The sequence below is a fragment of the Argentina silus genome, assembly GCF_951799395.1.
Source record: "Argentina silus genome assembly, chromosome: 13".
NCBI classification, from domain to species: Eukaryota; Metazoa; Chordata; class Actinopteri; order Argentiniformes; family Argentinidae; genus Argentina; species Argentina silus.
Genome location: NC_139667.1, coordinates 10,861,142 through 10,873,444, shown reverse-complemented (window position 1 = coordinate 10,873,444; position 12,303 = coordinate 10,861,142). Strand labels below are relative to the sequence as shown.

At 46.0% G+C, this 12,303-nt stretch overlaps 1 protein-coding gene across 1 annotated transcript in view; it reads right to left on the bottom strand.

The window, feature by feature from the left end:
- LOC310814107 (connector enhancer of kinase suppressor of ras 3-like) overlaps positions 1–12,303 on the bottom strand; it is a 48,630-nt gene that overhangs the window by 6,910 nt on the left and 29,417 nt on the right. Inside the window, exons 10-15 of the mRNA XM_083683376.1 lie at positions 11,024–11,148; positions 9,789–9,979; positions 9,542–9,628; positions 8,762–9,021; positions 6,047–6,084; positions 4,152–4,194 (exon numbers count right to left, since the gene is read on the bottom strand). Coding sequence (XP_083539502.1) covers positions 4,152–4,194; positions 6,047–6,084; positions 8,762–9,021; positions 9,542–9,628; positions 9,789–9,979; positions 11,024–11,148 — 744 coding nt within the window. The remainder of the gene's footprint in view (positions 1–4,151; positions 4,195–6,046; positions 6,085–8,761; positions 9,022–9,541; positions 9,629–9,788; positions 9,980–11,023; positions 11,149–12,303) is intronic.

The following is a 12,303-nucleotide window of genomic DNA, read 5'->3' as shown; positions in this document are numbered from 1 at the left end:
TCACAGCCACAAAAAAAAAAAATGTACACCAGATTCATAGTATACTGTACCCATAAGCATAGTCCAAAATAATGCAAGCAACCAGTCAGCGGAAGTACAGGGATGTGTGAAGATACTAGAGTTTTAAAGAAAAAACACTCAAGACCATCTGTCTCAAGCATTGGCAGGTCAGGAATCCCAGTCCAACCATGTAGTTCAACTAGGAAGGCAACATTCTAGACTACCCTTAACCTATGTGGGCACACTACAATCTCTGCCAAGCTGACTGAACCTTGGTGGCACAGATGGTATTGTGCTTCGCCTCATAACTATGGGGTCACTAGTTCAAGCCCAACTCTGCCTGTATTCTCCATTGCAGAAGTGTAATGTACAACCATGAAACTGCACTACTAGTAACAAAAGAACAAAAAAAGTGATGCTGAGTCTGTACCTGTTCCTTTCAAACCAGGTTAGAGGGGTGTTCACTTCAGAGTCCTGCTTCAGTTAAATAACCACATCACACGCCAGGTCCTCAGTCACACTATGACTATAGCCATTCACAATAAGCATTAACTAGTCTTCACTTCTCTCTCTGTATTGCTCAACACACATGCATCTCTCAGGATCATGTTTCCGGTTGTCTTAGCTAAGCGATGACGGTGAGATGAGTGATGCTCACCACACTACTAACCACAGCTGTGCTCTAACGAAAGGTCTATAAACTTCTGTCTATGGACCTTCAGTCCCTTAAACCACAAGTGAACTAACTGCACCTGTTTCTTTATCATCTGTTCATAAGAAAATGTAGCTCTGGAGGTTCTATGTGAGCAGGTGCCCTGGTGTGAAGATATTCATTCAAAAGCTAAATTATGGTTAACCCATTACCTAATAACTGGTTAGGTCACTAATAATTTAATATATCACTATTTGTTGGGTCAAAGGCCAAGTGCCAAATCATGGCATATCAGATATCTCACAAAACAAGCTTGCAAATACAGCAAGATGTGTTTATGGCCAAGGGCCAATAATTGCCAAGCAACAGGCCAATTGATGCCATGCCAAAAACATTGCCACTTTGAAGGCACGAAATGTACCCACCTTTCTTGGATTGCCTGGAATGAAAATGGAAACGAAATTGACACGAAATTGTAGGCCTGGGGTCAAAATTCTGAAGAACCAAACTAACTAAAATTGGAATGTAAATATGTGCCTAAAGCATTGAAATCATGTAAAAAATAAATAAATAAATTAAAAAACCTAAGCACAAACGCAACATACCTGGCACCAAGATTTCAAAACGCGTATTTTAGCGCGAATACAACGCTGAAACCCCGGCGAATACCTTGGCCAACATCACGCTACATAGTCGAATAGAATTCTCCAATACCCTGCAGAAACTTAGCACGGTCCAAAAGATGTCAATGTAGAGCCTCTTGGAGTCTTCGAGCCATTTCAAAGGCAAAATAAGTCTTATTTTGCGCACATAGAATTCAATCAAATACTGTTGCATCTCATCCTCAATTCTTATGTACCTCGCAGTTGCTACAGGTAACCACTAGATGTCCCTCTAGTCTAGCCTATCATATCATGTGTCCACTGGAGTAGTGTACTGTAGTAGAAACTGTTCCATAGATCAGACCTGTTGAATTAGATTACATTGGCATTAAGACGTTGGACCATATATAAACTCAATGTGCAATGTCAACTATTCGTCATCAATTCAACTATTCGTCAGACTTGCCATAACCATGCTGATACAGTATTTCAGTCTGCTAAAGCCATCATCAGAAAGAATTTCACAAAATATACCATTATGGAGGTGCCTCGGGAAAAAAGGGGAAAGGAAAATGTGTCAGATCACAAGCAGAGGGTCCTCTAGGCCCACTTATGGCTCTCTGGAAGGAAATCTGCGGGCAGGGAGCCTGCAGCACTGCTCTCAACACTCCTCACTCTCTCTGCAGGAAGCTCGAGCTGGAGCCATAACATTGTCTGCATGCATGAAGGCACAAGGGCTGCAATGTTTGTGGATGGAAGCAGCTATCTGATCATGAGATCGGATGTGGTGGGCTCTCTGTGTGCTGGGACAGTGGTGAACCAGACGCATTCCTGGAGCTACAGTGGAGAGGAAGGCTGTTATCATAGTGGGGCTCCTCTCACTCCCCCCTGACCTCAACCCTCACAGGGCTCATGACATCCCCCAATGCGCCCAAACAGTAACGGGCCACATGCTTTCTTGCTCTTATCGCTCTCTCTTTCTCACTCACACAAACACACACTCACACTCACACTCAACACACTGTAAACAGTTCCCTTTCTCTCTGTCTCTGTCTGTCTTTCTCACACACACTCTCTCTCTCATCCATATCAAGTAACCCCATTGTCATCCCCAAATTACAAACTGGGGCCTTTGGCTTTTCATATGGATAGGATCGATGGAATTGAAAGATTTACACTCAACGTTGCCTCAGCGCCTCTATTGTCCCCATTCACTGTGGAACAAAAGTGGCATTCGAATGACTTAACACTGAGCATGTTTTGGGTACATGAAAAGGCACTGGAGGGGAAATGGGGGTAAGCTCTCCACCACTGATGTCAGAGCCGTAGCTTCATGGGAATGCGGATTCGTCACACCATTGTGGGGCTAAATCTCCCATCATGTTCCATGCTGGGAATTGTCACGGCACTTAACTAATATCCCTCAAGCCCTTTACTCCGGAGCGAGGGGGGGGGGGTTTCACTGGCCGACACAGAGTGGCCATTCTTTACCCCAGGGCTCACATGCTGGGCAGTGGGGAGATGGTATCAGGTTCTACGCTGTTCAGTGTTGTGGGACTCAGAGGAGGTTGGCACCGACCCCCGCTGCAAGAGAGACCCTGTTTATGGTAATTGCCCAGTTGCCTGGCATTGGCACTGGCACAACCCCTGCAGCTCGCTAACACACAGTGGACAAATTGAGTTAACTCTTCGAGTGCTGCGATGGGTCGTACACAACGGTCCACACTTAGCAGGAAAATCGATGTAGGCTTCCCCCTTTTCACAAACACACACACACACACACACACACACACACACACACACACACACACACACACACTGGACTGTCCAACTATAAATACTCACAGGGAACAACCAAAACAATGTCACAGATGGCTGATAGAGATTCTGCTATTTTTCCTCACATGACAGGTTTGACATTGAGGTCAAGGCTTCCTTATTTGGCACAATAACAAGTCTTTGTAACCATGAACCATGTGCGCTCGTGATTTGTTTTCCTGCCACCAGCGGCTCTGTGTGTCATACGTATACCTGACCCCGCTGGATGTGTAATGCATGCTATGTGTGACAGAGGGATTGACATTAGCTCATGGCACTCTGGATATGAGGGGAGGAGATGATGGAGGAGGAGGAGGAGGAGGGAGGGGGGGGGGAAGTCATCCCCAGAGGGTCTCTCCAAGTCTCACTGAATGTTCCGATTACCCCTCAGGTAATTCTATATCCACATCTGTCATGGCCAGTAAGTGCTGGATCAATTTCCACAAGCGTCCATTTTAGGGACATAATGGAAGGTTATATCCTCCTGCTGATCGTTTCCTGTAGAATAGCCACTTCCATGGATAGCTAGTAGCCAATATTGTTTCAACGGCAATGGAAGAGCTCAAGCAAGAAGGTGATGAAGAGGACTACGAGAAAAACATGGAGAGTGGTTAAGTTGTTTAGTGTGTGTGTTTGGTGTGTGTGTGTGTGTGTGTGTGTGTGTGTGTGTGTTGGTTTCTCGCTGTGTGATATAAGGGGATTGTCTTCCAGGCCCTTAGTTTCTCCCACTGTTGACAGAAGAGCAAAGGTCAAGGCCAGAGGCATTCCTCACATAGCACTGTGGAGATAGCCTGTTCTCTCTCGCTCTGTCTCTCTCTTTATGACCACACACTGGTGGTTAAAGGGAGAGACAAGGCTCAACCACCTCAGTAATCCAGCCTCTTCCTTTAGGAATTATTGGATCTCTAAAACCTCCCCTTTAATTGATAGAGATATGTAATTGCCACATTTGAAAATATGTTCTTATTCTTCCCAGAGGCCCCTCATCACCAGTCATCTGTCATCTATAAGTGTGTGTGTGTGTGTGTGTGTGTGTGTGTGTGTGTGTGTGTGTGTGTCCACAACAGATATGTCCTTACCGCTTGAGAGAATGACCAGGATCGAATATGTGGTTGGCTGTATCTGGGGAAAACAGAGGAGAGAGGAGAGAGAGGAGGGGATACAACAGAGACATTATTAGAGACTCATAAGCACAGCAAGATGGACCATTGAAAAAGTAAAAAAGGGGTCACATGTAACATTAACCGTCACCAAGCATTTACTGTACACAGACATGACATGAGACTAGTCCAAACCATTATTTTGACCCCATGCATCCACCTCAAATGTACCGCAGACGCAGTACCCCCATTTTGGTTTGGGATGGCAAATGTGGTGAGTTGGAAAAATCTCACAACACATATTTAGTGCATCCGTAGCTCATACACAGGCACTCATTATGTTCACCTAGGTTCCATTTCAGTTAACTTTCATATGTAATTTCACTTAGACAAAACTGATCTTGTGGGTTGTTATGGGGTTGGCTTGTTTTCCCTCTGGGAGGCCACACATAGGCTACGCATTAGCGCCCAATGCTCAAAATACATAGATTTACGTCAGCACACGACAGGCCTCGCCCTGCAATTTCAGGGTATGAAGTTATCTGAAGCTTATTTTTCCTGCCTGTCGATTACCCCCGTCCCGTCAATAAATCTAGACAATTCACAGCTCCCTCCCCAACCTATGGGTTGATGTCAGAGGCATAATGGTGAGATTTATTTGCAGTAGTTCTGAAGTTAATATCTGTGTGGACGTGTCCGCCTCTGCTTTTTTTAAACAGAACGCTGCTTTATCGTTGCTTTACAACAAGAATGACATGTTTTAATGTGACCCAGTAAAGTTCATGTAGGAATGTGAATGTGCCTGATCTTGCCCTTTTCACAGGCTAAATTGTGCATGTGTAAGAAAAAAACCTGATAAATGGAACATTCATACATATTTCATTGTCACGGACCTCCGCTGTGACCTGGAATGTGTTGGAAGCAGGATGTGTACCTAGAAGTGTTCACGTGTGTGGCCTGTGGCGGATATGTGTCTGTGTATATGTGAGCACTCATCAAGAGCGTACAGCAAACAGACAGAGATGTGTTGGGTTTCTAAAAACAGCAGTTTTTTTTTTTTTGGGGGGGGGGGGGGGGGGGGGGGGGGGGGGGGGGGGGGGGGGGGGGTGTTTGTGTGTGTGTGTGTGCGGGAGGGGTTGGTTAGTCATCAATCAGAGTGTTAATGAGGGGGAGTCACACACCCACAGGTCTACGAACAAGCACGGGGACTCTCTTCCGGATGGACGGGGACGGGGGGGGACTGATTCCTCCGTCTTGTCAGTGCCACATCGGGAGTAGGTTGGAGCGACCAGTGTTGCATGAGGAAGTCGTGGTGTGTCACGGTTTGGGCTTGGTTTAAGATTCCTCGTTGAGGATGACGTTGAGGTGAGTTTTTATATCAATACATGGTATCAGATGTGATGGGCGGTGATGTCTTGAAAGATGACTCCCTAACAAAAACAACGACAAGTCCTATCTACCCTCTCTCAGTGTTCTTCATTCGAGGAATGTTCTGCTTGTGGTACTCTACGCTATTTGTGATACTGTGGTTCGAGACGCTGTGGTTTCGCCTGTCGTCTCCCAGCAGTCTGTCTGTTTGTCTGTTGTCTCGTCCTCTGACACCGTAATAGGACCTTGGTTCATTTTCTACCGCATACTTTCACTGCTCGTAAAAATCAGGGTCAGCCCACCCAACCACCCGCCCGCCCACCCACCCACCCACCCAGCCACCCACCCTACCCTTCCCTGCTTGAAAGAAGATTACACACTGATTGCTGGCTGCTATCAGTGTGAGAAGAGACCAAACCCATTGAGATGTGTACTCTATGCGTACTCTCTGACCGAGAGTGAGTTGTTAGTGTTGTGATTAGGAGTGATGTGATATGAGGACCCACCTGTTGAGGAAGCCACTGCTGGAGTGCCAGTCAGACACCTGTGATGGACACAGAGAACCATGTTAACACACCCACAGCCTAATACACCCATACCCTAACACGCCTTCAACACCGGTCCACTGAGCTGATCTCTCTGGATCTTCTAGCCATGTGTCCCATCACACTAGTCAGTTTAGCCCAGATCATTGAAAGGTCGTTTTTGTACATCAGGTCCCATTGAACAGTAGCAGTTCAACTTGGCTTGTTGTGAATTGCTTAACCATCATTATGAGCCAAAACAATTGGGAGTTCCCAAGATGTTTTTAAGCTGATAAGTTCTATAAGTGTCTTTTTTAATAGTAGGGTGAGCTGTAAAATTGCTGATTCACCTCAAAGCAGAGCCAATATCAAAAGAAAAAGCAGAGAATATCATTCAACACATCAACATTTTCTCCTGGTACGAAAGAGGGCAAATCATTCAACACAGATCTTTCCCTCCTCACAGCAACGACATGCAAAGCTGTGGCTTTTGTTAGAAGCGAGTAAACACAGAGGAGGCTAAAGCGAAGAGCAGGTTGTAGTTTGTTGGACCACAGAAACTCAGCACGTGCAGATTAGCAATGACCGCAGGCAGCCATAACTGGGCAGGCTAGGGCAGGGCAGAGGGAAGGAGAGGACAACAGAATAAAAAAGAGGCCTCACTTAAACCAGTAAAATCATGCAGGGCAACACAGAGAAAAAAAAGAGAGGGAGAGGGTGAAAGGGGGAAAGATTAATGAATTGTTGTTGATAGGATTAATCACCTTTATTTTGATGTACAAATGTGCGGGTAGGTTTTCTTTTCAAGCATTGAGTTTTTTTACAGCGCAATTGCAAACATTGCTTAAGGAAATGACACAATGATGTCTGAGAGCAAAGTAGGTTAAAAGATATAAAAACGTTAAAAGACAGAATATGTCAAGCAATACAATATGACAGCATAATGCAACATATGCTTAATTTCTACCCCTAATTTGAGATGCATCCAAGTTGGAAGAAGGTAGTTACATAAGCATTGCCAGCTGAGAGAGACAGGAGGTAAAATGAGCTTGGCTATCCAGTTTCACCACATGTTTAAAACCCAGAAGTAGAGTTCAGTCTCAAAGGTCAAAGCATATAAACCAAGGTCTGGAACAGGCCTGCTTAAGAGGCCGGCCATTTATTCCCCTAAAGTGCTCCTTGTGACAGCTTCCATGGCTGAAAAGCTACTGAGGGTGGCAGTTTTTACACCTTATATTTGAATTGAATAGTGTGGAGGTTCCTGATATTCTTATCAAATGAGACACCACTTGCACAAGCTCACCAACATAACAAAATATTTTCACCTCGTTATTATGAACAGATGAAGAAAAATGAAGACAATACAAATGAAAACTGAAATCAACTGCACCTTTAATAAAATACTATCGAAATCTTTACAAAAGGCAGATATTAGGTACAATTGTCTCTTTTACATATTTTTTGACATGTGGTTTTGGATAATACTGTCAGTCTAACTCTTGTGGTGCTAATCTATCCATAGCATCTAGGTTATTCGTGTTGATAACGGAAGGCTATGCTATCTGGCCAGTGACTCCAAAAACAGATCTGTCTGTTCAGTACATCGATAGTTCAAAAGGCTAATTGTTGACAAACTGCTGCGAGTAGGCCCTTTAAGAAAAGTGATCACATAGTAGTTTGTCTAAAAGCCCACAGAACAAGGCAAGGTAGAGACAACACTGTAGACAGCAGAGTGCATAGCTTTGGACCCAGAGCAAACAGTAGCTGGTGATGTTGGAACCTCAAACCTGGTTCAGTATTCCCCTACCAGCCGATGCAGCATCCATCTGTCACATGACAGGAAAATACTTCTCATATGCATAGCTTTTAAGAGGCAACCATTGGCAGTGTATGTTTCAACTGAATGGTAACAAGAGCATGATGACGTTGAAAAGAAACAAACAACTACAATTCAAAACAAGTACAGTTAAACACCTAGGGTGCCTTATCTTTCTCTATATCAATTCACTGTGGTAGATAATAACAAAAGATGCACACCATTAGAAATAAAAAAGCAAAATTCCAAAACACTTTGGCAAGTAAAAAAAATCAAACAATTGAGTGGAGGAGGATCTCGCTGATAACATGATGATATAACTTAAAAATATACAAAAGAGTCCACGAAAGGTATACTTGGCCGATATGTCCTAAACCTGAATCATTCCCTTTGTCCTCGCGTAGACAGAGACACATTTCCTCTTGGTACAGCCTCTACCCTCTAACTCCCAACACAACGTTAACGCGTTCTCATGCAGGTGCTGGTGTACTGTAGCAGCCAGCTCACTGAGCACTCCTATCTTTGTATTCCTATGTTTATCTGAAATGTTTTCCGGAGAAACTGTGGGGGTTGAGATGGGATTGGTAGTTGGAGGGGACTGGGGGGGGGGGGGGGGGGGTTAGGGAGGTGACGTGACGCAGTGAGGAGGTGGTGGAGTAGTAGTAGTAGTAGTAGTAGTAGTAGTAGTAGTAGTAGGAGCCACGTGGGTAGGTAAGGGAGAGAGGGAGCGTGAGGAGGAGGAGAGGAGGAGGAGGAGAGCCCACTGCAAACAGCCCCGACAAAAAAAGGCACTGAGGAAGACAACAGACAGGAACAGGAAGCCCCGGACAGGAAGCGCATCATCAGTGAGTCAATAGCTTAAGCCGCGTGATCCAACTGACCAGTAGCGAGGGCTCTGCCGGTGGGCGTTTGGAGGCGGGGGCTACAGGGCTCTTTTTGATTGGCTCGTCCTGGTGGTAGGGGATGGTGGCGCTGTTGTGCAGGTCGGCGTTGCCAAAGTAGCGGCTGCCCCGGATGTGGTCCACGCCCCGGACCGGGTGTCGCTCCCCTGCCGGCCTGTAGGGCGGCGCCACTGACGGGACCTCCTCGGCGATGGTGGGGATCCGCTCGTTGCTCAGGTACCTGTACAGGAGATCCTCGCCTGGAGGAGGGAGCAGAGGGACATTTATAACCTCATACGTTTAATGATGTCACATACAATTGAGAGTGGGTCAATTTAGGACACCCTTACAATAAAACAAATCTAGAACAAGCCGATGACTCTACACGTCTATTGCACTGTATGGGTTGGCCACTGTATGGGTTGACACATTATTACACAGGAATCTTGGCCAATTAAAGCTTTCTTCCATTTCCCTTGCAGTGTAATTGGGCCACTAGCAGTGAGAGATTGTGAGATAGGTCTGTGTGTAAACACTGAACAGTGAAAGTAAAGGGTTGACATACATACATACATACATACATACATACTGTAGGCCTATAGTAACACCGATCACTACTCGAGCACAGAGATAAAGTCTACCATGTGTTCTCAGCGGTTTGTGGCTGAACGTGTAAACTGGATAATCTGATTGTGGTCAACTCAATTTCTGGTGGTTAAATTGTTGCTCAGCAGTCTCAGGAGACGGGTGGCGTGTGTGTGTGTGTGTGCGCTACTCTACCTTTCCGGCCTTGTGTCCAGGGCCTGGAGTAGGGATCTGTCACTCCGAGACAGGTGTCCACCGGCATGGAGAGGGGGCGGGGCTTACCTATACAGGGAGAGCAGAAAAAAAAGGTTTGACTTCTAATGCTGTTCGTATGGCATCAAGAGGAGGCCAATCTATCTAAATTCATAACACCAAAAAGAGCTCTAACATGTCATTGTCTCACATAAAGTGAACATACGGCGACTGTTTGAACGGTACTTACTACGAGAGGGGTTGCGCTCCCTCATCCTGGGCTGGACCACGTTGGCCTCGATGGGGTAGATCACGCCCATCTTGTCGTAGTCGCTGACGGTGAAGCGTCTCCGACCCTCCAGGTCCAGGAAGGAGTTGGGCGACTCAGAACCCTTTGGTCTTTTACTGATGCTGGAGTAGGAGCCGGTCGTCTTCCCCTCGCTGCAGAGAACATACATCATGTCATATATTCATCAATGTCACTGTCATATGTTCACATAGAAGACAACATATCAATAATCATCAATGTCACTGTCATGTGTTCATACAGAAGAGAACGTGAGAAGGGAGATGAAAGGAGTACAAAAATGTGCTTCCTCTGTTGCTCGAAGCTTTATTGTATGCACAGTGAACTTACTGTGAGTGGCTGGGAATAGGACATGAGTGTATGCATTGTCTTAATGGCTTGTCCGTAACAATAAACAGCAACGTGTTTGAATTTGATCCACTATCTGGCAAGCCTAATGAATGCAGCAACAGCCTTCTCTCTCTCTCCTCTCTCCTCCTCCATCATAGCAGAGTGAGGCAGAGAGAACGAGGAGGCAGATGAAACGAGGCGGTTGCATAATGTCCGCGGTGGCACGAGCTAGTGAGCGGGAGGGAGGGAGGAGGCCGGAGGGAGGGAGGAGGCCGGAGGGAGGGAGGAGGCCGGAGGGAGGGAGGAGGCCGGAGGAACAGAATGTGCTGCTGCTGTGGGGGTTTTTACAGGCCGAGGGGAGAGTCATCGGAGGGGGAGGCCCAAACACACTCATTATCCCAGACCTCAAAGCCAGGGGCTGCTGGGGGATGTGGTGGTGGGGGCTGTCTGTGGGCGTACGACGCGGCTTGCACGTTGCAGCGTCCACGAGGGGAGTGGGTAGGTAGAACGTGCCCCTAACATCTTACACAGGGGCCCTTTTCCAATAGTATTGAAATGCATCTTCCCTTCCTTGAAGGGATCACTGACCTGTCGTGACATGACTTGCGAAAGCAACTCAATGAAAAGCTGGCTTTGACCAATCCAATCACATTAGATCAGCGATTACTTCAAGTAAACGAGGGAGGAAGGAAGGGTGGATTTTAAGACGATTGGAACAGGGCCCAAGATCTGATATTTGGGTTAAGGCTAGGATTGAAGGTTGTGGTAATCTGATCCTAGATCTGTGGTCATAACATGAGTGTTTATGGAAGTGCGAGGGGGGGGGGGCACACAGACTAGTCACTCACCGTGGGGTGTAGGGTACGGAGGGGGGAGGGGGGATGTACAGGTCCAAGATGGCCGGTTTCTCCTTCTTGGTGGAGCCGTCCATGGAGCTGCCTGGAGACTGGGTTTTGGTCAGGGAAGGTGTGCTCTGAAAGAAAAGAAAAATACACGATACAATCAGTTATTAAAATGATTAATTCCCTACATACATTCTGATGGTGGGCAAGCATCAAACATACACTAATCACAAAAATGTATGGTTACCTCAAGAAGCCTACTATTTACACATCTACTATTTACATGCTTTAGCTAAGAAATTCTATACATGACTTGGCCAGGCAGAGGAGACCCCCCCCCTTATGGAAAGACCAACATTACTGCCACATGCCTGGGTCTCTTTAAATCTATACCTCCCTATTTGAGGAATGGACAGGTTTTGAGAGGAATCCAAAATAACTCCAGCAACATACACTTAAGTCATACTCATAAACCACAGCTATGGGTGCAGTTTAAAAATAATACTACTTCGTATATTATCCATTTTCCACCCTGGATCAGACACATTAAATCCCATCATTCTAAACACTCATACTCCCCTATAACCACACAGTTATAGGGGAGTGTCATTTCTGAATCATGTTGTGTGTGATCCATCTTTGTTGACCGTCCTGGAGCCTTCTTATCCTACACGGAGATGGGGGATCGCTTTGATTCTCGACACCTTGTTCAAACAAGGCGGTGGACAAGTCCAGGAGAGTCTGTTAGTGTGATAAAAGGCCCTTTGTTTGGTGAAATCTACTCTGATCTGATATCGTCTGATCTGATCTTCCCAGGGTGTCGACGGCAGCCTCTGGAGAGGCATGACGAGGCGATGCCAGAGTTTAGGTTACAACAGCCTATTGTTCCCTAGTGTATACTCAGTCAAGGGCTCAGGTGCTAGGGCTGTGGCTAAGAGCTAAGCCAGGTCTAATTTGTCTGCATATGAGAGAATGCCGAAATTGGATTACCGTTATATAACTTTATTAACACGGGATTTGTCTGAAACCCTCTGAGACTTTCATTTTGTTCTCCTTTGAACACAAATTATTGGGGTTTTGACCTTCTTGGGTGTGCCCAGCCAATACAAGCCCTTTGTGAGGCTATTGTGAGATCATTGTTTAATACGCCTGAACGAACCAAAGTCAATGCTAGGACCACTAGGGATTCCCAGCCTGTATATTCCCACACTGTACACTTAACTGAGTGGTGCACACCTCTGCAATCATAACACCTAGTTAACACCGATGCACTCCACTTCTAGCGC